We start from the raw sequence: 26,773 nt of genomic DNA on the forward strand, positions 1-26,773 counted from the left end.
ATGAATGAAAAGAAAATTCTCAATGGAGTAGGAAGGAGGGGATGTGTTCCTATCAGGCAATCTGTACTGCTGTTCTGCATGAAGACTTGAAGCTGTTAACCAATACAGCAGCAGAAATATAGAGGCAGTAGGAAGACAGGCATCCCTGCAGTGAAAACATACAGGTAATTGATGTGAGTAAAGCTGTAGGGATTTTTTTAGCTAAACGTTAAGAACTGAGAGACTTGTTATATTATACTCAAAGGTACAGCTATAGTCCATAATTACAATACATCATTACAGCTACAGAATGCAGTAAGCATGCGCATCCTGTACTGTTTCAAGGTTGTTATGTCTTTGAAACAAGCAACAACATTGTAGAATAGTATAACAGTATATTGCAGTGTTAGTTGTTGTATTAGAATGGCACAGGTATCAGTAGTTGAACTTGTTACTGAGCAGGATGCATAATTTCAGAGTTATAACACATTTCAGCATCCATCTTTATTTTACAAAATATTAAAAATGATACTGTGGTGTGCAAGCTTCTACAAGATTTTTAAATAGAAAATGAGGATTTCAAACTTTTAAGTTAATATGTGATATAAAATTTGTGTCACATTGTGGAACTTTTTGAGTAATCTTCAGTATCATGTATCCCTTCAGTACCATGTATGTATATCTGTAAATCCTCTTTTGCACTCATCTGGTGTAATTGATCTGGTTGTACACAAGTCGATTAATTGATCGACCTGCGTACAACCAGCCTGTCAGGTGTTTTCCAAATGATCAGTGCCACCAGCTATAGCTGGCAACACTGATAATTGTATTCTGATGGTGGGGCAGGCTCCCCACTGTCAGAGTACAATACCACAGTGGGAAGGATTCCCCCATCCACCTCAAATGTGTGGATTGGGGAATCTGCTCATTTTTTTTCATTCAACCTGCTGGTTGAATGAAAACAATTGAATCATGGCCAGCCTAAATTAAATTTAGGTACTACACTAATTGCATAAAAAATAGTGGTGTATTACCAAATACAGAGCTGCATTAATTTGTGTCTTTGGAGTTCAGCCCTAAGGCACATCAATGGCAATGGTATTGTTTTCAACATTTGTTTTGTTATATTTATGAACCTTTTTAGTTTTCTATATGTATTTATGTCAGTTTAACAAATAAATAATAGATAAACATAGGGGACCCTAACTTCTTGTATGATGGCACCTTATTAAAGTTATCCTTATAGGATGGATAATGGTGCCATTTAAATGAGTACCTTGGTATAAAAGTATTCAAACTGGTATCTAGGCAAACAGCTAACTGCACAGATTAATTACATATAAGATATCGATTTTACCTGCCAAATGGTTGTGTTTCTGCCCACCCAGTCCTGAGATTTACACAGCTCTGCCACACAACATTGTCCTACAGTATAAGGCAGGGCAGGAAACCTGCTTTTCCTCTGCTTCAGTTAAGTAATACTTACATGTTTTGTTCCTGCAGTGGCTTGTGATTGGACAGTGAAATGAGAAAGAGCAGACTGATGAGATCATCTCTCTGTCACTCTCTCCTCTTCTCCTATCAATATATTCTGTGTTAGCATAGCGGCCTTGCAACACAAATAATTGTGCTGCCACAATCTCTCGCCCAATCTGGGTTCTCTTGTTTTGGGAATTGCAGGATATTGATACCAGGTCAAATTTGGGCATTTTGATGATGTGCTAATGAATACAGGGCTACAATAATTTGTTTCTTTTTATCTTCCTTGAGTTCAGCTTTAACATCTTTGCTCCGAACTGTTTTATATTGCTTTGTAAAACCAATCCCATGCATAATAATATATTAGAGAGCATCATAACTTTGGTATAGATGAGTAGCAAAAAAGTTAATTCCCGAAGATGTGGACATTATTTTAATTGCGTTTGTTATCTTATCTCCTAAAAATATTTTCATCAGTGTTTTCAGCTCACATATATAAGTATCACATAATGGGGTTGATTTACTAAAACTGGATAGTGCAAAATCTGGTGCAGCTCTGCTAAGAAACCAGTCAGTCACCTTCCAGGTTTTTTTTGTCAAAACTTAACTGAACAAGCTGAACTTAGAAGCTGATTGCAAAATCCAGTGTATCCAGCTGTTCATGGTAGCCAGTCTCCAATTTTAGTAAATCAACCCCAATGTGTGTTAAATTATTATTTAAACAGTAAAAAGATATTTTATCCCCGCCAAAAAGACAAAACCAGTTGCCGGTCAGAACTAGGTGTGTTTTCAAAGATAGCTTTCCTGAGAGTTACCTGGAGAATGCCAATACTGACTTACTTTCCTCCAAATGCTAGTTGCCTGGTTGCTTGCTGACTTTCCTTATTCTGTACTTTAGTCACTAACCCACAAAAAATAAGCTTGCAGATAAGCACTCCTAAGAATAAGAGAACACGTGGGTTTGATTTGTGTGGCTGTGGAATCAGTGAACCCTGATCTTAGCATCAAACCCCATTTGTATGTTTAGGGAGAATGCTAATACTAAATTATGGTCTATTTCAAGGCTAAAATACGTTATTGTACACAAAGGGCATAATGAGCTGGGCATTGCTATGTAGGACATTTAATAAAAGCATTTTTAATGTAATACCATAAAGTGTGTGTGAAGAGAGTCCTTTTTAATGGAATATAAAGGGTGTCATAGGACCATTCCTCATCAGTCCTTTAAATTGCTTGCTTGGGAGTTGCCTTTAAAGTGTTACTAACCCAGGGCCCTGCATTCACTATATCTGGTCTCCCACAACACACAGAACTGCTAAATACCTTTTCTCATCAGCAGTTAGAGCAGTCTTGTGACTTCTAGCAGTATCCAGCAGAGCACTGGTTTAAGCTTGTAGGAGGAGTTTTCATTCTCACCTATGAGGCTGCAGGACCCCTGACCCTCTGTCTGGGCAGTGTTGATTGGCCTTGTGCTGATCACATGCACTCCCAAGAAAAAAAACCTCTGTAGCATTACACACTAAACTGAGCATGTGCAGCTTGCCTCAAAGCCTCTGTTCTATAAGGAGATATTTATGGGACAATGGAAGAAGGGGAGGATCAGAGAAGAGAGGATCAAACAGCCTTTTTACACAATGTGGAGAATTAACCCCTTAGGTTAGTATGGGGCTGACACTCTAGTCCAACAATTTCCTAGTCACATCAACAGTAAACTCTTCTTACATGTCCAAATCTCTTCCAGTTTGTTTCAGCAGCCTACCTAAATTCTAGGTTTTCTGGTAACCGTAATCAACATTCACTGCCTAAACATGTAGGTATTGCATGTATTTCTTAGCAACACCTTTTCTTGCTCCTCTCCAATAATGACCTGCCTTTAACCTTTGGTAAGGTCAGTTTTATGTCCCTCGAACATGGCCTTACTATAGGGGCCTACATTAGGAACTCAGTCATCTTATTGCCATCTTACCCCATCATTCTTCAGTTTCCTTGGTTAAGATAGCATAACCCTCAGATTGAATGGACATCTGATTGATTAGACATCAAACTCAAATTGTCACCTGGTCTGATTCTTGCCTCAGTACCTTAGTACTGTATCTTGCCTAGATCTCACCAATAACATTACTTCTGCTATCTGGACTTTATTGTTTATTTGTGGAGGAATCTGCTTCAGTCCTGCCTACTCTTAGGGCATGTGATTGCCCTGTTGGCTTCCTGTCCAGTACCATCTCCTCCCAAAGGGAGAGTCTATATATTATTGACTCCTGAAACCTTAGCTATCAAGTCATATATTTAGTAAAATATACAGAAAGGATTTATTTGTCCTTCCCAGTCTCCCACAGAAGTAGGGTTCTTTTTTGTTGAGAAGAAGGATAAGACGTTATCCGCCTGCATTGATAACAAGAGTCTAATCAAAATAACAGTCCAAATACCCATTGGCTCCTATCATGAAGTTATTCAGTAGGGGGATATGCATTTTTTTTCAAGATCTCCAGGGGAGGGGCCCACAATTTGGTAAGAATTTGCAAGATGATGATTTAAAAAAATCTGAGATGGCCGTTATGAGTATTTGGTCATGCCGTGCGACCTCAGAAATGCACCAATAGTTTTCGAAGGGTTTGTGAACAATGTTTTCCAAGATTTCTATGCCAATGTATGCAAATGCACGTTCCATACCTCCAAGTCTCATTTTTGGGTTATGTTGTTTTAAACTCTGAGATGTGCATGTATTCAGCCTGACCATTTTGCAGAGGGTTTGTAGGCAGGTGCAGTTAGTCTTCCTGCCTGCAGGTGGCGTATTGCCAATGTTACATGGAAAGGGGAGTCTTGTAAGGCACTTGATCTCTTAGTGATTCTGTCCAGTATCACGAGAAGGGAAGTGGTCTGATTGGACAAAGAACTCTCAAGAGACTTCAGTGACCATCTTGGGTAAGGGAATCTTTTAAATAAGGGTGGTGAGTGAATGGCCATGGACCGGAACCTGCTTGTAAGGGACAGTACCTAGCACAGGGGGAGGTTCCAGAGGAGAAGGGAAAGCTTAAGGTAGGCTCCTTCTTCATTTTACACACTCTGGCAGTCAGTGCGGAGGTGTGGAGCCTGTGCATTCTGCAGAATCATCCTTGCACCTACCCAGAAGGGACAAAATCCCCAGTACATGAAGGTCTCTTTTGGTTATATAACTGTTACTACAAACAAGCTTGCTCAAAAATTATATGACAGATAGTGCACTTAAAAACTGTGAGCGGTTCCTCCTAACCAAGGTACCCAAAACAGGTCCTGCCTACAGACCCACCCTTTCTCCTTAGCCACTTCAGTTCTTTGGAAATATGTTGTATATCCAGAGAGTGAAGGTGTAGGCACAAGGTCATGGCTAGTTTTGTTCAGCCAGGTCTGCTGAAAAGTAAAAATGAGCCTAGGGTCTGCATAGCTGCCTAATCACTTTTACAGTGCAGGAAGTGTGGTACCCCCTCACCCTTTCCCCCTCCTCCAACACCACCCCAAGCTCTTCCAATCTTAACAGGAGCCTGTTGTATTTCTCAATTTCCTGTGCAGTGAATAAAAACAGAAGCAATGATGATGTTGTTACTTACAGATTGAGAGCTGTCATTAACTATCTGTTACAGCCATGGAAGCAGCTAACTAAGCACAATTCACAAACTTTGAAGCTAGACCAATATCTCTAGCACTATAGCTCACAGTTAAATCTAAACTGATAAGCACTAAAGGCTTTTAAAGCATCACCTATGGAGATTTTTGGGATCCATAGTTTTTCATAATATCACTGGTATACAATTTTGTAGACATGTTTGGTATTTGTCTACTCAACACAACCCCATCTTTTATATTTTACCAAATAAAAATTGGGTATTATATTGTGTGCGTTTGCACTAAAATTCATTTATTATATTTTTCCTGAAAGTATGCATTTGATAAACAGTTGCACAAATATTGTGCAACATAAAAAAAATTGCTATCTTTTTATTCTACAGTGCCTCCGATTTTGAAAACTACAGTATCTAATGTTCTGGAGGTTTTTATTTTATGGCCAAAAATGCAGATTTTTACATGTATGCAAAGATGAAAAAATTGCTGTAAAGCAAACCTGGTTGAAGGCCCTGCAGCATTTCATTGTATTTGCCAGTTTCTTTTCATGAAATGTGTTGAAGTATGTTGCATGTTCTAAGTCTTTCAGAACCATCCAGTAGGTCGCCTAATACTTCTACTTATTCCTTACACACATGTGCACCTTGCCATGGATTTTATAGTGGATATCCCTTCATCTCAGGGAAATACCACCATCTAGGTCATTCTTGACCGTTTCAGTAATATGACACATATTTTGTTTCTCTTTCCAAGCTCCCCACTGCTAGTCAGTTGTCTTCACTTTTTATCAAAGAAATTTTCAACATCCATGACTTTCTAAGTATTATTGTCTTTGATTGTGACTTTTAATGGGTACCCAAGTTTTGAAAAGACCTTTGTTCTATACTTGGGCACAATGTTTCTTTTTTCCTCTGCTTATCATAAGCAGACTGAGCGCACCAACTATTCAGTTTTGTCAGATATTTCATCTTCAATGAACAGATGGATTGGGCTACTACCTTGGACTGAGTTTGTCTTTAACAATCACAAATGCTCATTCTTCAGATGCTCTCTCTTCTTTTGTGTCTATGGCATTTTCTTTTTCCAAACTGTCTTCTACCTGTCTTCTACCACTTCTACCACTGTCTTCTACCTTCTGCAAAATCCTGTATAGTGGATTTGACATCCACTATACAGGATTTTGCATACATTTGGCCCAAGATCCAAGGCATTCTCAACATTGCCACTACCATGCAAGAAGACGGACACTGATCGGGTTTAAAGCTACTTTTGATCTACTTTGAAGCTGTGAGGAGTGAGTATTCCTCGCAGCTTCAAAGTATATCAATACATCTGGCTAACTACCAAGAATATTGTTCTTAAGGTTCTGTCTCAAAAATTGCCCCCAGAGTCGTTGGTCCATACAGAATTGTCAAGAATTGTCTTGTTTGTAAGAATAAAGGCCTCTTCCTCACAACCCAAGCCTGGGTACCCATACACATTCACAAAAAATAAACACAAACACAGGTTTTAACAAGTTTTTAATGAGAGAAAAAAAAGGCCAACTATGTATATTCACTCACATCCACTGTACATCAATCACTGTACCTAGCAATTTAGATCCACATCAATGACGATTTCCCTCCTACTGAACAAGACAAGTTTGGTAGATGGCATTTTCTTTTTCCAAACTGTCTTCTACCACTCTGCAGGTCAAATCCACTATACAGAATTTTGCATAAATTTGGCCCAAGATCCAAGGCATTCTCAACATTGCCACTACCATGCAAGAAGACGGACACTGATCGGGTTTAAAGCTACTGTTGATCTACTTTGAAGCTGTGAGGAGTGAGTATTCTTTGCAGCTTCAAAGTAGATCAATACATCTGGCTAACTACCACGAATATTGTTCTTAAGTTTCTGTCTCAAAAATTGCCCCCAGAATCGTTGGTCCATACAGAATTGTCAAGAATTGTCTTGTTTGTAAGAATAAAGGCCTCTTCCTCACAACCCAAGCCTGGGTACCCATACACATTCACAAAAAAAACCAATAAAAAATAAACACAAACACAAGTTTTAACAAGTTTTTAATGAGAGAAAAAAAAGGCCAACTATGTATATTCACTCACATCTACTGTACATCAATCACTCTACCTAGCAATTTAGATCCACATCAATGACGATTTGCCTCCCACTGAACAAGACAAGTTTGGTAGATGGCAGCTATTGATGTAATTGACCATATATATGGACATGTTCGTATATGGTCAACGATGTCACCTAGGAGACCCTACCTTTTGCATTGTTTTTTTTTCTTTCAGTGAGTTAATGGGAACCATGATTACTGTGGATCTACATTGCTAGATGATGTGATTGATATGTAATCATGCATTGTGGGACTTTTGTTTTTTTTTTTCTTACTTTCTATTAACCCTTTTGCTGACAGGTCTGTACGCACCCATAGGGATTGTGTCTAAAACTGACAGGCAGACTTCTGCCTGTCAGCTGGAAGCAGTCAGGTGGCTGTGCTGCCGCTTGGTTGCTTCCACTGCCCCTGGTAACATGCCCACCCATTGCGCGCACACTCCCGCCATGTATTCCAGGCTCCCCTTATCTATCTGCGGGCCCGGGGCCAACATGGAGGGTGCCTGTGGGTGAAGGGGAGAGAGGGGGGTGGACCCACATCTGCTCTCCTCCCCTTATTTGCTGTGATCCAGAAAGTGCCATGTATAACGTCACCACTGTCACTTTTCCCAGCTAGATTATCCGGGGAGAGATGTTTTGCAATGCAATATACATTGCAATACATCCAGTGAGGCCCAGAGGAGACATGCAGGGTCTTTTAGACCCTGCATGTCTCATTACAGAGAACCTGGCAACTAAATATCATCACATATGGGAATTTATGTCCCCTATGTGACTAAAAAAAAAGTTAACTAAAAAAATTTTTTTTGCCAAAAATTAAAGTTACACCCAAGCACATATTATCCCCCCCAAAAAATGTTGAGGCCCCCACATATAAACACATACAAACTTTAATGCACTCGTTGGGGCACCTACGCATGAAAATGTCAATTGCGATACACATGTTTCATACACACCAGAGTGAGAGCAATAAGGCCTCCTCCATAACACTAAACTGATGACCTGTAGAGGCTTTTGAACCATTGCCTATAGAAAATATAGGGTACTGAAGTTTGTCGCCTTTTCATAGGCGCACGCAATTTTAAGGTTTGACATGTTGGGTATCTATTTACTCGGCACAACCTCATCTTTTATATTTTACCAACAATGTGGTAATTTATTGTGTTTGCCCTAAAATCTATTTTAGTGTGTTTTTTATTGAAATTTTGCATATCCTAGACATTTGCAGTAATATCTTGTGATATAAAAAATTTGTAGAACTACCACTATTTTATTCTCTATGGTGTCTGCTTTCAGAAAATATATAATATTTGTTTTTTTTTTTGTAATTTTCAAGTCTAAATTGATTTTTAAACATGTGGGCAAAAAATGCAACAACGGTGCCGGGAGCGAAAGGGGAATTTTTTAAAACACTACAAAGGGGGAAGGGCAGGCAGCAGCAAATTGAGAAGGGAAATAGTATAACCAGAGGGAAGGGCAGACAGAAGCAAAAAAAATAAAAAATCCTACAGCCAAAGGTTACCCCCCCTTTTTCAAATCTTCCTTCATTTGTTAGAAATGAAGGAGAGAGGCAATGTGCAGGACATCCACTGTCATAGACTGCAGTTTGTGTGAGTTCTGTTTATGGCAAATATATACATTTTTACACATTTTAATATTTACATGATTTATTTTTTTTTTACATTTATACACATAATTGCTTTTCAAGGCCGCCCCTGTCCTGGTCAAGCAAACGAAAGCAGGGATGGTAGTGCAAAGTAGGTACTACCATAGACAACTATATAGTCCCACTTTGTCCCTATGCAAACAAAAATAGGGTTCCTTGCAAGAACTCCAAAGGTGATGGCCATAAGGAATGTACCAATAAAATGTATCATTATTGTAGCAACAAACAAGAGTATCCAATTACATGTAAAGTTAAAAGTGTGCAGCGTACTACTGTCAGTAAAAGGAAACGATCATCAAGGTTTCACAGTGCACAGTTTGACTGCACACTTTGGATGCAAACAGAAACCTGAAGTAGAACAGAACACATGCTGTGTATGGACTTTCAGTACACTGAAGAATGGAGGAAGTTGGATGGTCTGATGGAATGCACAATGTTTCTGGGTGGACCAACCTTTTTTCAAGCCTGTGAGATGCCATTTAGCTATGGTTAGAAATACTATACCCTGCTGGACTACAAGGCTCAGCTTTGGTACCACTTTGGACTGCACAAATAATCAAAACATGATTTGTAAAAAAAAGGGCCTCAGGTGTGATTCTGTTAAAATACGTGATAGAAAAACCAGTGAAACATGATTAAATATACAATTATGACATGTTTGAGTCATAAAACTCACTAATTAATAAGATATACTAACGAATTAAAAAAAAAACTACCAATAAAATTGAAAACAACCTATTAAATCGAACAAAGCTTATTCCAATGTACATTTCTAATGTACAGTCCAAAGCAGTACCACATCTGTGCTCTGTAGACCCACAGGCTAATGTAATTATAGCCAGAGCTAAATGGCATCTGATAGACTTGAAAAATAGGTTGTCCACTCAGAAACATGTTCCTTCTGCTAGACTAGCCTACTTCCGTCTTTCTTCAGTGTTGAGAGATCTCTGAAACATTATTGATAGGGCAGAACCCCCTCACAAAGTCCCAGTACCTATTGGGTGTATTCCTTTGAATAATCTCCTTTCTGTAAATCAGCCTGTCACATTTTCTCTGAAAGGACTTTTGTGTTGATGCACACTACTCAGTCATATTCCACTTTTGTCACTATTAAAAAAAAAGGCCTGTAAAAAAACACATGCAGCCTGTTATTACTGTAGAGCATGTGAACAAGACAGGCTGTAAAGAGTTTGCAGGATATCAGCAGCTTTAAGATGTGTCAAAGGACGAATAAAAGGTATATGCACAGCCTTTTGTAAGGGTTTACATCTACTTGAAGAGGTCAGTCAGTGCCTACAAGCCCTACACTATTCTCTCCCAATGCACATTATCATTATAAGCAGCACTTTCTATGCTTTCCCTATCATAACTAAAGCACATTGTCAATATGGCTGCTGGGAACCCCCCTTGGGGGTGCTGGTTTATCAAAAAGCCCCCCTTGTTGTCCCCTCTAACCCAATTGACCAAAATTCAAACTATAAAGTGCATTATGGAAACTATGGTGGTGAATTGCAGTATTAGTTCACTTTGAACCCATGATCAACCCTAACCTGATCCTCATCCTACTACTTATGACATTCTAATAAGCAGACTTGTTCCGGATCAATGGCTGATAAAGTTTCAAGTCCATAATGTCAGAATAACAACCAAGCAACCGGCATTTTTCAGAAGAAGGTTAGCAGTGGCAGCCTTCATATTTCTCTTAGAGAAAATTATTGCTTTATAGGGCAAAATCTTTTGTGATAATCTATTTAATATTTTAAAATGTATCTAGTCCCTTTAGTGAATTGGAAAAACCAATTACCTCAAATCCATCCACTCTAAACAAAATACAGAGGTATTTTATTCATTGTACTATTTGAATAACCTCTACTAGATTTTGTAATGTTTCATTGACTGTTTGGGTTTCATTACTTTGAAGTTACTGGTTCTCTTTGTCACTAAATGTAATCACTTAAAATGTTTTTTTTATACTGTATTATATAATGGGATATTGAAAAATAAATGTCAAAGAAGGTGGTATTAAACATTCACTGACATTGTACAGGTTGCAGTCTTGCCAGTTTTAACGGATGCATTGATTAATGGGTTATTATAATTATCTAAATTCTAATATGCATAGTACATAAAATATTAAAAGAATTGTATTTGTTTCCTTTAACACTCCTTATTTGCTATAATTTCATTTTTATCTTCCAAAGTCTCAGCGCTACCTATTCACACTCACCTGTTTCTCACATGCTCTCACTACTAATGTTTTGTCTCTGTTAGCTGGAACATAGCATTGTCCTCTTTATTTAGTGGTGGTAGTCTGCACTGGGTCAAAATCAATAGGTGGATGAAGGGGAGGGGGGGGGCATATTATATTATTTAATATATATATATATATATATATTTCTTTTATTTTCTTTCGCTCGCGTTAAAGCATGCAGGCATCGGACATGCTCTGGTAAACAAACTCCATTACCTGGTAGATATCACTCCAATTGTATCCCTGGGGTTTATTCCAGCTCCTGTCTTCTGTTCCGTTCACAGCTCAAAAACCTAAAGTCCCTTAACCACTGTTCCCTTTCACCTCACCTTAAAACTCTCCTTTACAAAGTCCTTTCTATCTTTTTTCAGACAATGTTATTGTAGCTTGGTGCACTCATCTATAATTTAAAAATGAATTCCACATTTTTCATTTCATTTTGCATCTTTTTCTTGTCATTTGTTTTATGGATCCATGTATATAAAAATTTGTTATGGTTCAAAGAAACAAGCCAGTAGGCTCTAGAGTGGTGAAGTCCTAGCTGAATAGCTCATAATGTCAAATTAGATATAATAGCTGGCTTTAAAAGACTTGGTGCAGCTCCTCAGCAGATAGATCTGTGGTAATGTAAAGGAGACACAATAGGGTGCTTCTAAGTGCAGCAGATTAAATCATTTATTGGTAAAAAATACAAATTAGCTACTCACAGGAAGTAGAAATAAAAGTGCATATCAAGCGTAATACTTTATGTGAGTGGCTAATTTGTATTTTTTTACTAATAAATGCAATTGTTAGAAAATAACAGTTATGTAATATTTAAAGTAAACATTGTAGGTAGAAGCTATTCTGAGTTTAATAACAGTGTTTGTTTTACTTATTTTTTTAATCTGCATACACTATATCTCTGTTTCAGTGCATGCAGATGAACATTTGCTTTGGATTATTGATGTTTTCTGCCAATAGTCGTTGTGGGTGTCAGTGATTGATGGCAGCCTACTGGTTATTTCATGTATTAGGCAGGGAATTTGTCTCCACATAGTTGTTTGGTACATTAAGAATATGAGTGCTGAATCCTAGCTACTGTTTACCTAGATGTTCTGAAAATAAGGAACATTATGCTGTCTTTAAATGAGCCGCACAGTTACTTTAATATAATTATCAATTAGTCTTTAAAATCACTATAAATAGATATAATTGCCTTTGCTGCTGTGTTCATTATTTTGCAGACATTTGCAATAAGTTTTTTTGTAAGCAAAGTATCAGCTGTATGTATAGACTTCATATAATGTGTTTATTAAATGTAATTTGATTAACATGGTTGTGTGTCTACTAAGATCATGGGCCTAATTTACTAAAAATTTGCATGCAAGCTGTCATATTGATGCAGCCACAGAGTAGGTTGAACTACCCAGTAATTCATTTTATCCTTATTTACTATGTGCCCAAGGAGCATGTGAACATGTACATCCTTTATAGCATGCATATGGCAATTTCACAAAAATATTTGACCTGCTAAGGAATTTAAGCTTCAGTATCTAAATATACAGCAGCTAAATGCTTGCATATCTAAAAGAAACATGGCAATTACTTATTCTGCTAAGTGATATGTTTCCTTTTTTGCATTAAGGAATAAGACGAAATATAGTGCTTAGTGGTTTAACTAAAATTGGCTGTACAAACTACTCAACATAAACAGCCCATAGCCTATGCTGCACAGAGAGTACCATAATGTGCATGCATGTATATACTGTGCATGTGGAAAGGACTTTTACCACAACAAGCTTGTGTACATGATTTTTATACACTGCTGCTTACATTTGGAGGCTCCAGTAACAGATGCCCATACATATGTTGCCGTATTTGTTCTGATAACATGTTATTTGGGTCTTTTAAAGCTTATGCTTTGTTTAGCACATGCATATGTAATACTTTGTAGCAATAGTGCTATTGTAAAATGTATGTGATTTATATTTTTGTTAATGGAGGCATAAAAACACTTGGATGTTTTATGGAAAATGCAAACTGGGACCACATCATAATCATTGAACATGGCTGAACTCATGAAAATCCGTATTGAGTTCTCCTTGCTGTTGTGCATTTTCTTTTAGTAAATTAGGCCTTAGAAGTGTTAGTTGTAGATTTTCAGCATAGGAAGGAATAGTCTTATAGCCATTTGCCAACTCATGTATGTAAATAGTGCTGGAGTACATGAATGTCATCCGACATGCATTTTGTTGCAGGTTGTCTGTGTAGGTCTGTATAGGTTAGGGTGTAGAGCAGCATCTTGTGGTGATTGTATATACTGTAATCACAAAGAAAAACTACTTGCAATGTCAAATATGGGTCTAGCTTAGCATGAGGATTCATTTTAATAAAAGTTAGTGTTTCCTAGCTCCTTGTTTAAATTTTAAAGGGTCATAGAACTATCATTTTTTCTGTTTGTGTTCCATTTTTTAGTATTTTTATTTTTGCTCTCCCTTTTATTTTTCTAAACTCTGGCCTTTCTTGATGTTCCTCTTCTTTCTCTTTAACCTCACTGATTCATGCACATAATCTCCCAGCATAAAACACTGCTTTCTGTATTACTGGATGGGCTGAGGTTTGAAGGTGGGGGTCTTTCATGGCAGCCTGTGCTGTAGGTAGTGGGGAGTAAGCTTTGGGGTATTGTAATATGATCATATGCAGGTTATTGTGTAGCTGCTTACCTATAACCCTTACAACCATTCTTTTCTTTCCCCACCTGTTGTTTCTAAATAGATCACTAAAAGCTTCCTTTTAATCTGGCTGCCATTATAGATCACCCTCCTTCTTTGATGCATGGTATAAGTGGGAGGGGGCAGTGATAAGGCATGAATTAACATATTCCATTTTATCACATAAATCTTGTACAGTATCTTCACTAACATAACCCTCTGTCATTCATTTATACTGTGTCATTTCTTTCCTCTTCTTCAGGAGTCAGAAAGTGCAGTAAGAGACATGCTAAAGTTATAAATATAAATATAGTCACTTGATGACTTGCTGAAAGTTTTTCTAACATGTTTAATTTCTTTAATTTCATTCTTTTTTTTGTATTTTTATCTCATCACAGGCATAACACTGTTTATTTTTACTCTCCTTTTTGTTTTTCGGATTTTCTTTAAGCAATAAGCTATTAGTTGTTATTTTTTTCATATTAAATTTATATTCCCCATTTACTGTTTTCCACACAACCCTTCTTGTTTCTATAACATAGCTCCTTAATACTCAAACTTCATCTGGCTGCTGTGTTCCAAAAAGCATGGGGCTTTAGCATGAACTGACTGGACCTCCCCCTACCTCCATTAATCTCATTAACTGCATGCCTGATAATGTAATACCCCCTGACCAATGATCTTCTTGCCTCTTTGTTCAGGGATGTATTTACTTGCATGACCCTACCCCCCTCCTGCATGTCCCCTCTCTTGTGATCTGTGACATGTTTAACTCGAGGTTTGATTACTAATGAACTGAAATCTAATAATGACTTGTTTACTAATCAACATTTTTGTGTCTGGTCTGTTCCTCTGAGGGGGTCCACTAACTTTTCACTAATACTATACATCGTTCCCTGTACCTCCCCTATCACCCCTGTCCCGTGACCGCAAAGCTTCTCCCCCTTCCTAACTCTAACCTTTAACCGTAATCCTTTCCAAGTTGGGGAGACTTTGGAGGGCACTGTGCTGGTGTATATATCAATTGAGATAAACTGTAACTCTTTGCACAATAGGAGAAAATGACTTAAACTTAAGTATACATACACATATAAGTAAAATAATCAAGAGAAAATAGCATAAGTAAAAATGTAAATCTGACCACTGTTTAGTACAAGGACTTTTTCTATATAATAAAAACATTTATCTTTGTGAAATACAACTAATTACTTTGGCAACTTGTACTATTTTGCTAATAATATGTTCATCTGACAAAAAAGCAAGGCACATAGGAAAGTGCCAAGTTGATTCCTGACTGCAAAATGTTTGTGGCTTTTATGTAGGATGTATTATCAAACTCAGATGGTGTTTTTAGCAACAGGTTATGCATAATAAATAGTAGTAGAGTAAAAAATTGCTATAATTTCTAGCTGTTGCATAGAGGTTTTTATATATGGAAAACTTTAATAAAAGATACAATCTGATGTTGGTTGATGAGGGATACACTTTGCACATCATAACCATTTACACTCTTTTGTACTTTATATGTAAAGAGAACTCGGCTGCCAGTGGCTCCATTAGTGCCTTTCTCTCAGAGCGCTACTAAGAGCAGGTGCAGGGTGATGGTACTGTAGACTACAACCAAACCTACAGTGATGGGGGTGAGGGACATATTAGCAAAGTTTTTTTCTGTGTACAGCGAATATAAAAACCATTAGGAGTCAATCATTTAATAATAAGTCAATAATTGAATAACTTACAATGTAGTTGAAGGTTAAGGCAATCAAAGTATCTTTAGCACTTGGTTAATACCAGGAAATCAATAGATGTGATTTCTGGTCATGTGTAACTACAGTAAATCATGTTTTTCTTGGAGTTTTTGACATTAACTGAGATATTATATCCACATTTGTTTTGCATTTAGTGAATATACCAGTTCACACTACATATTTATTATTTTTACTTTTAATGGCTCCAGATTAATTAATGACTCAATATCATTACTGAATTATGATTTTCTGTGAACTTTGAATTACAGTTCAGAGCAGCAAATTTGATTTGAAAATATAAGAATATGCTCCAGCTTCCCAATTGGTTTTGTATTAAAGCTGAATTTATTGAAATGCTACTCATTATGAAATAGATTCAGCGTAAATAGTGTAGGGAGCATGATGTTAAAGACAATGTGTAGCTAATGTAATATGCTATATTTTTCTGGTTTACTGAGTAAAAGAAGTACAGCACTGCATGTAATATATCAAACATTATTCACAAGATTTATGAAACAAATTTATAATTTCCCCATAAAAAAAAAATATTGTATTTACATCTTTTGATGGAGAACTGTAGATCTTTTATTTACTTGTTTACTTTTATTTTATGTACATTCCCTGTTATTTAGCATCTAGTATGAAAGCATAGTTACCCTCACATTCATGCTAGAGGATTCTGAAAAATAATGTGAAGCTCGAGAATGATGTGTAAATGCTTAAATTGTTCATACTGAATTATTTAACATTGCATACTCTGTAAGTGTCAATAAACTGTCAAGTCTTTGTTAGAAACTGAAATTTTAGGAAAATTTCACCAATTCAAAAATGTGATATGCCATGTTAGCGATGAATAAAATAGATAGAGAAGGCAAAAAGTATGCCTTGTTTTGTTACTGTTGAATTCAGGTAATGGACAGCAGTATCAGCCTGTTACATTAGTTCTAATCTCATTCAACATTTTGTAAGTTTTTGACTGAGGTTCTGTATATCTTTAATTTTGGATGTTATTATAAAATATATCCTTCTTCTTTTTGACATTTGTCCAAATCAAAATCCTCGTTATGCTACAGATTGCTGGTGTCGTCCAACATAATTATTTTTGAAGCTAACAATAACCAGTTGTAAGCATTGGATGTTCTACACCAGCCTTTCTCACCTTTTTAACATAAAGGAACCCTTGAAATAGTCTTTTGGCTTCAGGGAACCCCTGCCAATAATTATTATATTTACAGCTCACAGTATATTAGTGTGATGGTCAGTGAGAAGAATGTGCCTTACATTGGTGGTCATTGGGGATATTTCCCCCCTTGGTGTCAGTGGTTAATCATCTGAGAGGCAAAAATAGCTTATTGTCTGAGGAACCCTACCAACCTCTGAAAGAACCCTAGCGTTCCACAAAACCCTTCTTGAGAGCCTTGTTCTACACGTATCCAAAGGAAACATAATCAAAGTACACAGGATATGTGTTGTACTTCATGTCCTTTTGCCAGTGTTAATTTAATTGGCAAAAACATTTTTGTCATAATTTTCATCAGCCATATATTTCCAATGATGAAAATGAAACGAAAATTACCCCTTATTTTCTTCAAAAGATGAAAAGCAATTTCATTTTCGTCAAAGAACGAAAATGGAACAAAAATGTGAGGAAGGGACGTTTACCCACGTGAACTTCCAGTTTATTTGGAGCTCCGCCTGTGTAGCCTGTGAGTGCTTTCCCTCCCAGCAAGCAAGGTTGCGACTGTAGTGTGCTTAGTGGTGTGGCGTGCTTAGCACTGTGCAGCATACAGGCCTCCTCAGACAACCACTCAGAGCACTGTGTAGCATTACAGGCCTCCTTAGACCACTGTCCAGAGCACTGTGTGCATTACAGGACTCCGCAGACCACCTTCCAAAACACTGTGCATTACAATCCTCCCCTCAAACCACCGTCCAGAGCACTGTGCATTACAGGCCTCCCCTCAGACCACTTTCCAGAGCACTGTGCAGCATTACAGGCCTCTCCGACCACCGTCCCAGAGCACTGTGCATTACAGGCCTCCTCAGACCACTGTCCAGAGCAGTGTGCAGCATTAAAGGCCTCCTCAGACTGTCAAGAGCACTGTGCATTACATGCCTCCTGAGACCATTGTCCAGAGCACTGTGCAGCATTACAGGCCTCCTCAGACCACTGTCCAGAGCACTGTGCAGCATTACAAGCCTCCTCACACCACTGTCCAGAGCACTGTGCAACATTACAGTAAGGTGTGCACCACACATGGTGTCTGGTCCACATCGATATGTTAGTATCTAAAAAGAAGGACACAGCCAAATAAGCACAAAGTGTAGAAAAGGTTACCATTTCCATTTTCATTCTATTTTAACCCTCAACATCTTTGGGAATACTTTTACACAAGATTACAAATAAAGTTGAAAATAACAAAGATACACCAGTAGAGTAAAACAGACAGCCCCAATATCAGTCATCTCATATCCATGTGATAATTGACTGTCATCATGTAAAAGAATAATAACAAATAAAAATGGCTCACCGCAGATCATTAATTTTGGACTCAGAGTCACTTTTTAGTGAGTCTTCCTCACTAAAGTTGGGTGGTTCTTCTGCTGCTGTGGTTTGTTTAACCACTTGACAACTGGGCTATAGAATGATGGCTACAGCACGGTTGTCCAGTTCTAGTTGGGTGTCATATGTCGTCCTCCCAGAATGCACCCCTCGCGTGCCCCCAGTGGCACACCTGGGACTGTCTGTGATCGCTGTGCCCTAAGGACATAGCTGATCACGTGACAAGGTAAAAGGCCAATTAGAGCGGCCTTGTACCACGTGATCAACTGTGTCCAATGACACAGCTGATCACAAAGTAAATACAGTTGCTGGTTATCAGCAGTACTTTCCTCACGCTGTCACAGTGTGAGGAAAGTACTGCCAATAACCGGCAAGTGTCACAGAAGACATCTGCACTGATAATCAGAGCAATGATTATCAGTGCCCTGATTATCAGTGCAGCCCCAAAAGTGCCCAGCAGTGCCACACATCAGTGCCCAGCAGTGTCCATCAGTGCTGCCTGTCAGTGCCCATCAGTGCTGCCTGTCAGTGCCCTGATTATCAGTGCAGCCCCAAAAGTGCCCAGCAGTGCCACACATCAGTGCCCAGCAGTGTCCACCAGTGCTGCCTGTCAGTGCCCATCAGTGCTGCCTGTCAGTACCCATCAGTGCTGCATCAGTGCACATCAGTGCCCTGATTATCAGTGCAGCCACAAAAGTACCCAGCAGTGCCACACATCAGTGCCCAGTAGTGTCGCTGATCAGTGCCGCCTATCGGTGCCCATCAGTGCTGCATATCAGTGCAGCATCATCAGTGCCTCCTCATCAATTCCCGCTATTGCCGCTTCATCAGTGCAGCCTATCAGTGCCCATCAGTGCTGCCTATCAGTGCAGCCTCATCAGTGCACATCAGTGAAGGAGAAAATTTACCCATTTGCAAAATTTAATAGAAACAAAGAAAAACATTTTTTTCCCTATTTTTTGCTCTTTTTTTGTTTATAGTGCAAAAAATAAAAAACCCAGTGGCGATTAAATACCACCAAAAGAAATCTCTATTTGTGAGAAAAAAATGATAAATATTTCATATGGGTACAGTGTTGCATGACTGCACAAATGTCATTCAAAGTGCAACAGCGCTGAAAGCTGAAAATTGGCCTGGGCAGGAAAGGGCTAAAAGTGCCCGGTAGGCAAGTGGGTAAATGCTGCCACCATATTATTCCTGTTGTCTGTTATCATTGTTAGGATCTTCCTGTTTGGTATGTCCCACTCTTGCAAGTATTTGTCCACACGTGATTGAATTGTCTGTACAATGTGCGAGTGAGCTACTTTTTCAAGAGCAAACAATACTGTATGCGTCCAGTTCTATTTTGTGCAACACCAAAGTAGTATGCACTAGGCAAGGAATGAAGCTGTGAGTCCTTTTTTTGTCCACAAATCAGTGCAAATAGATAATTTCTGACAATAGAGGTAAATATCACACTAATGAAAAAGAAAAATAGATCAGCAACTGTCAATTAGATGCATAGTGCTGTTGCTATGAATGCTGTCAATAGCAGTGAATAGTATTTACTGCTATTGACAGCACTTCCTAAAAAAATATGCAGGGCAGGATTTATAATTAGGCAGAATAGGCACGTGCCTAAGCGCCCTCCATGCCCTCCATAGTGGGGTGCTGTGCAGGTGCCTTCTCTGCCTATTTGCTGAGGTGTCTAGTGGTGTCCTGTGGTGCATTGACAGGACACCACACACCTCAGCGTAAGACTGCCCTATACAATACCTGTCCAGCTTGTTGTATAGGACAGCCTTACATCGGGGGTCCTGTCCCTAGGGAAGTCTTAGGGTGATATTTACCTCTATTGTTAATGCTGAGAGAGAGTAGTTGATAAAAAGTGAAGATTGTCATAATCCACACACTAATGGCATTGTAGACTGTGCACTTTTCCTTTGAAAGTATCTGAGAATTAGAACTGTTGAAATAATAAATTGTGAACAGTAAACTGATTCTTATTGTAAAAATAAACATTACCCTCGAGTATTGATTTATTATGCTGTGCCAGTGGCAGTGTCTGTGCTTGTAGCTGCTGAATTTTTTTGTAGTGTTCAGTTACTTGAACTGTTAAGGTTCATGTAAATGTGAATGGTGGCATCACACAAAGAGTTTAACTTTATATATTGTTTAACTTTATATATCTGTGTATTAGATATACGTGGGGTGGGAGATGGAGACAGAAAATCTCTCCAAATCCTTGTAGGAAAGTTTTACTGGTACCATACCCCTAATTGAAAATGCTGTGAATATAACCCAGCATGTGTATGGGGAAACAGCAGAGAGGCAAAATACAGTGTTAATTATGGTGTCAAATTTCAATTTAGTTATAGTCATTGCATTTTTTAAGAATTTCTCTTGCATTTCCAAACTCATTACGTACTTCTGGAGATAAAAAACTAATATCTTGTTATTATTTATGGTTTTAAGGTTTGAACAAACTACACAGACACAGCAGTGAATATAACCCTAACAAGAAGAAACTAATGGGGTTTTAAAGGTACCAAACCATATGAAACAATATCAATTATAAAAAAAATGGAAAGCAAAAAATAGAAAATAATTTAACACCTTTTATTAAGTTAAAAAGCCACCATATTAGTGGAACTTGACAATCAGACACATAAATGGAGGGTCATAAAAATTCAGATGTATTAAATGAACATAACTACAATTGGTAGCCTAATTACAATACATCTTGTTGCTTATACCTAAGATGTTAGAGTAGCATCATAAGTATCAGTTTACACATTGGTAGATGGCTGCATCCTTGAGATATGAAATGATGCTTTGTGGATATATTCCAACATGTTTCACAAGACAAAGCCTGCTTCTTCAGGGAGACAAAGCATAGGTTATTATTATTATTTTACAGTATTTATAAAGCGCCGACAGTACGCTCAGCGCTGTACAATATAATGGGAGACAATACATGCGACAGTACAATAACAATAGAATGCGATACACAAGGGGTTCGAGGGCCCTGCTCCTTGGAGCTTACAATCTAGGAGGGGATAGTGGTACAGGAGGAAAAGCTGTGGGGGATGGAGTGGTAGGAAGAGTGGAGGAGGTCAGCAATTAGCAGAGGGTGGGGTAGGCTTCCCTGAAGAGGTGGGTTTTCAGGGTGCGCCTAAAGGAGAGGAGAGTAGGTGATAGTCTGATGGATTGGGATAGGGAGTTCCAGAGGATGGGTGACGCCCTGGAGAAGTCCTGGAGGCGGGCATGGGGGGAAACGTACAGGGAACTAGAGAGAAGGAGGTCTTGTGAGGAGCAGAGAGTGCGTTTTGGGTGGTATTTGGATATTAGGTCGGTGATGTAGTTTGGGGCAGTATGATGGACAGCTTTATACGTCAATGTTAGGATTTTGAATTCGATACAATGGGCAATCGGAAGCCAGTGGAGGGATTGGCAGAGGGGGGTGGTGGAAATGGAGCGGTTGGTAAGGTGGATGAGTCTGGCCGCAGAATTCAGGATAGACTGAAGTAGGGATAGTCTGTAGCGAGGCAGGCCGGTGAGGAGGGAGTTGCAGTAATCCAGTCGTGATATGATGAGGGAGTGGATGAGCTGCTTAGTGGTTTCTGGGGTTAGGAATGTGTGTATTTTGGCGATATTGCGGAGGTGGAGTCTGCATGAGTTTGTTAGTGATTGTACTTGGGGCTGAAAGGATAGATTGGAGTCAAGAATGACACCAAGTACTCTGGCCTGTGGGGCGGGCCTGATGGTGGCATTGTTGGACGTGATGGAGAAGTCAGTAGGGGGTGGTGTGCGGGCTGGGGGGAAGATTAGGAGCTCGGCTTTGGAGAGGTTCACTTTAAGGAAGTGGAGCGACATCCAATCTGATATGTCATTCAGTAGGCTTGTGATTCGGGCGGAGACAGAGGGGGTGAGGCGAGGGGTTGAAAGATAGATTTGCGTGTCGTCAGCATAGAGGTGGTAGTTGAAGCCGTGAGAGTGTATGAGTTGGCCAAGGAAAGAGGTGTAGATGGAGAAGAGAAGGGGCCCAAGGACAGAGCCTTGAGGGACCCCAACAGAGAGGGGGAGTGAGGGGGACGTGGCAGCGTTATAGGTAACGCTGAAGGAGCATTGTGATAGGTAGGATGAGAGCCAGGAGAGAGCGGAGTCTCTGAGGCCAAGGGAGTGTAGTTTTTTGAGGAGGAGGGGGTAGTCGACTGTGTCACAAGCCGCGGAAATGTCGAGGAGAAGGAGCACTGAATAGTGGCCGTTAGATTTGGCGATTAGCAGGTCGTTTGAGAGTTTGAGTAAGGCAGTTTCGGTGGAGTGTAGGGGACGGAAGCCAGACTTTAGGAGGTTGTTGTCGTTGAGGTGGGAGCTTAGGCAATTGTAGACTAAGCACTCGAGGAGTTTGGATGTAAATGGCAACACGGAGATGGATCTAAGGTTGTTCAGGTCAGAGGGGTCTAGGGAGGGCTTTTTAAGTATGGGAGTGATGTGTGCGCGCTTCAGAGGGGAGGGAATGCACCGGAACAGAGGGAGAGATTAAAGTTGTGGGTGAGAGAGCATAGGATGGAGGAGGAGGGAGGTCGTAGGTGTTGAGGGGACAGGGTCGAGGGGGCAGGTGGTGAGGCAGGCTTTAGAGAAGACCTTGGTGACCTCCTCAATGGTAGTAAGGTCGAAGGAGTGGAGTGTAGAGGGGGTTTCAGTGTGAGGGATGTTAGGTGGGGTGGAGGTCAGAGCAGTGGTGAGGGAGAGGGGTGATGAGGGGGTTGTAGTGTGAGAGGAGATGGGTGGGGAGGAGGTCTGGGCAGTGGCGTTGTCCCCGTGGATTGTGTCAACCTTGTTTTTGAAGTGATTGGCAATCTCGAGGGCGGTGAGTGAGGTGCTGTGTGGAGGTGGGGGCGGAGAGAGTAGAGAGTTGAAGGTGGAGAAGAGCCGGCGAAGATTGGAGGAGAGGGTCTTGATGAGGGTCAGGAAGTAGGCTTGTTTGGCAGCATGGAGGGAGGAGGTGTAGGTGTAGAAGGCAGATTTATAGCGGGTGAATGCTATTTGGGATCTGGTTTTGCGCCATAGTCGCTCCAGGACATGACTGCGTAGTTTGAGAGTTTTGGTGTGATCAGTCTGCCAGGGCTGGAGCGCTCAGGGTCTGATGTTTCGTTTGGTTAAAGGCGCTAGCGAGTCAAGAGCGGTTGACAGCGAGTTGTTGTAAGCCGTTCCTACAGGTTCCTACAATAAAGCAAGAATAGTTCCAAGAACACATTATGGATATATGACCATACATAAAATTGAGAAAGACAGTAAAAATAAAATAAAATATAAAGTGCAGCGCTAAAAATATAAATGTGACACAAAAATATATATTCATAAGAAAGTCCCAATAAAGGTGACCTCGGGTAACAATGCACACTGACCAGAAGTGCACATAAATAGTGCAATGTAGCAAAGATGGAGTTCAGAAAGTAGTCATCAGCATGGAGAGGGTAGATGTATTCCCTTGATCAATGAAGGTCCGCACGATGAAAACAGAGCTGGGCAGAATAAATCCACTGGATGGCAGAAAAGGAATCACGGCTCCACCAAAGAAAGCACCACTCCTCCACTGCACATCAACGATATCAACGATATCTAAGATATCTAAAAAATGCTCCCCACAAGGGATCAAGAAAAAATGCCCATAGTGAAGTATAGTTAAAACTGGTTTATTGGGCTAAAGCAGGATGCATCCAGTAAAATGGCAAAGTAAAATGGCAAAAAGGCAAAGGAGGAGGAGCCTACGCACGCCTTGACGTCACGCCGTCGGAGCATTGTGGAGCTCCGGCGGCCACTACATCTGACAGGACGGTTAGTCCTGTCCGTTTTACATGTGCTAGCTGTTTATGTGTGCTAGCTGTTTATGTGTGCTAGCCTTTTTGCCATTTTACTTTGCCATTTTACTGGATGCATCCTGCTTTATCCCAATAAACCAGTTTTAACTATACTTCACTATGGGCATTTTTTCTTGATCCCCTGTGGGGAGCATTTTTTCTTAGATATCGTTGATGTGCAGTGGAGGAGTGGTGCTTTCTTTGGTGGAGCCGTGATTCCTTTTCTGCCATCCAGTGGATTTATTCTGCCCAGCTCTGTTTTCATCGTGCGGACCTTCATTGATCAAGGGAATACATCTACCCTCTCCGTGCTGATGACTACTTTCTGAACTCCATCTTTGCTACATTGCACTATTTATGTGCACTTCTGGTCAGTGTGCATTGTTACCCGAGGTCACCTTTATTGGGACTTTCTTATGAATATATATTTTTGTGTCACATTTATATTTTTAGCGCTGCACTTTATATTTTATTTTCAAGTGAGGATTTTTTTTGGTTATCCTGTGTGCTTCAGCTGCTTGTCTATCGAAAGCGCTCACTTTTTTGCTCTCTGTTTCATAAGTAAAAATAAAAGGCTTAACAGCGTTTACCAGTTGACGATATTGATGATCTCCCAAATGGCCAGTGCAATGTATGTGGGACACAACACTCTTGCCTGAATGAAAAGAGGGCCTCCAGAAAATAATATGGAGTAACCACCAGTCAAAAGGAACTGTGAATCCATTTATAGAAAGCTGAAATATCATTTTAAAGAATTACAGAATACAATGGTCAGTGGCGACCCCCAATTCTCCCAGCTACACCCCTACTCCCCATATTAGTCATTAGTCAGAGCCCTTCATAGAGGGGAAAAATCACCAGCAATGAGTATTCTCAAAACCTCCATATCAACATCAGCTTGAGTGTAACTAAATGGTTCAACATCCAGCCGGGAGTGTTATGTCCCACATTACATTGCACTGGCCATTTGGGAGGTCATCAATATCGACAACTGGTAAACGCTGTTAAGCCTTTTATTTCTACTGTCTTTCTCAATTTTATGTACTTGTGATGCTACTCTAACATCTTAGGTATCAGCAACAGTATGTATTGCAATTAGGCTACCAATTGTAATTCTGTGGGATTGCAGACCGCACCCCCCCCCTCCCATGACCAGAACACTCCCCAAATACGACCATTAAGAAAGAAACCATAGGCAGATTGTGGCGAGAAATGGCCACGGCACTTTATTGGTGCTACAAAAATAAACCATGTACAAAACTACAATAACTGTTGATGAGATTCAAACATGCATAATATAATAAAACACCTTCTTCTGGCTCAGTTATTGGAACTTGGGCAATCACATAAAAAACATCTGCACTTCTGAAAACGTCCCCCCTGACTCCAGGGTGACAGCACCACACAAAGTTCGCGCAAAAAAAAAAAAAGGGGGAGTAGGGGAGCTCTTCTGCTTGCAGGCTGGCCACTGATCCAAATGATCCATGTGCCCCTTATATCCTGTCCGCCAATGCTCCAGAAACTTCAGTGACTCCTGATTGGATCCCAGGAATTCTGCTTAACAAAATTTAAAGGGGCCAACATGGAATTTCCCCACACATGACAAATCAACCATTTATCACTACAAACAAGCCCATTTGAGAGGGGAGGGGCGGGGGGGGCAGCCGCAATCCCACAAAAGTGGCCCCAAAGGTTTGTGCCCACTCTTGCCATTCTTTTAATACATCTGAATTATTATGACCCTCCATTTATGTGTCTGATTGTCATGTTCCACTAATATGGTGGCTTTTTAACTTAATAAAAGGTGTTAAATTATTTTCTACTTTTTGCTTCCCATTTTTTTTATAATTGATATTATTTCATATGGTTTGGTATCTTTAAAGCCCCATTAGTTTCTTCTTGTTAGGGTTATATTCACTGCTGTGTCTGTGTAGTTTGTTCAAACCTTAAAACCATAAATAATAACAAGATATTAGTTTTTTATCTCCAGAAGTACATAATGAGTTTGGAAATGCAAGAGAAATTCTTAATGCAATGACTATAACTAAATTGAAATTTGACACCATAATTAACACTGTATTTTGCCTCTCTGCTGTTTCCCCATACACATGCTGGCAATTCACAACTGTGAAAATGACAGATGTGAATCACTGTGTAAATACAGTGGCTGTAATAGCTACTGCTGTAAAAAAAGACTCTGACATAGTGTTTATATACACTGATCAGTCATAAAATAGAGATACAAAGTAACATTGTTACTTTTGTATCTGCTCTGTTTCATTCACCTTCAGACAAATAGAATGAACATCAATCTCCAAATTATGTCAGTGAAGCTCCATTCACACCTAGGCATTTCAAATCACGGGTGGAATCGCTGTAATTCTGCCCGTGATTTGAAAATGCACTGTTGAAATGTGAAAACGCACATTCACATGTTTATTTCAATGGCACCTGAAAATGTGGGGTGTTTTAGCTGAGATCATGGTGCGTTTTTCCGCACAACAAATGCGCCACGATCCTGCAAAAAAATTGTGCAATGACCAAAAAAGGTTGTTTTCATAAAATGTGTTCCTATTTAACTTTTTATTAGTCCTTAGTTTGCACAAAATAGTCCTAATGAATTCCCTCATCCTCTTCTCCCCTTAACTAATTTCTTCCTACATTTTAATTTCTATTTTTCTAAAATGATTATTTCATTTATTTTGTTAATTAATTTTTTTCAGTGCTGTATTAAAAAGGTGCACAATTAGAAAAAAAAGTATTTATTTCAATTGTAAATAACTGCAAAGCTTTGCACTAAAAACATAATTTTAAACAGTAAAAATTA

The 26,773-nt window shown here is 39.4% G+C and overlaps 1 protein-coding gene across 18 annotated transcripts in view; it reads left to right on the forward strand.

Moving 5' to 3' along the window:
- The window catches only part of LOC149443234 (neurexin-2-like), a 2,355,461-nt gene that overhangs the window by 957,009 nt on the left and 1,371,679 nt on the right, over positions 1–26,773 (forward strand). For 8 of the 18 annotated variants that reach the window (XM_089655720.1, XM_089655731.1, XM_089655727.1 and 5 more), the window contains one exon: positions 11,274–11,318. The exons of 4 other annotated variants lie outside the window; for them this stretch is intronic. In XM_089655720.1, the coding sequence (XP_089511846.1) occupies positions 11,274–11,318 (45 nt within the window). The remainder of the gene's footprint in view (positions 1–11,273; positions 11,319–26,773) is intronic. 6 more of the 18 variants (XM_089655722.1, XM_089655732.1, XM_089655735.1 and 3 more) reach the window with 1 other exon arrangement.

Source organism: Staurois parvus, unplaced genomic scaffold (genome assembly GCF_062004578.1).
Source record: "Staurois parvus isolate SC_StPar_1 unplaced genomic scaffold, SC_StPar_1.0 ptg000866l, whole genome shotgun sequence".
Lineage (NCBI taxonomy): Eukaryota > Metazoa > Chordata > Amphibia > Anura > Ranidae > Staurois > Staurois parvus.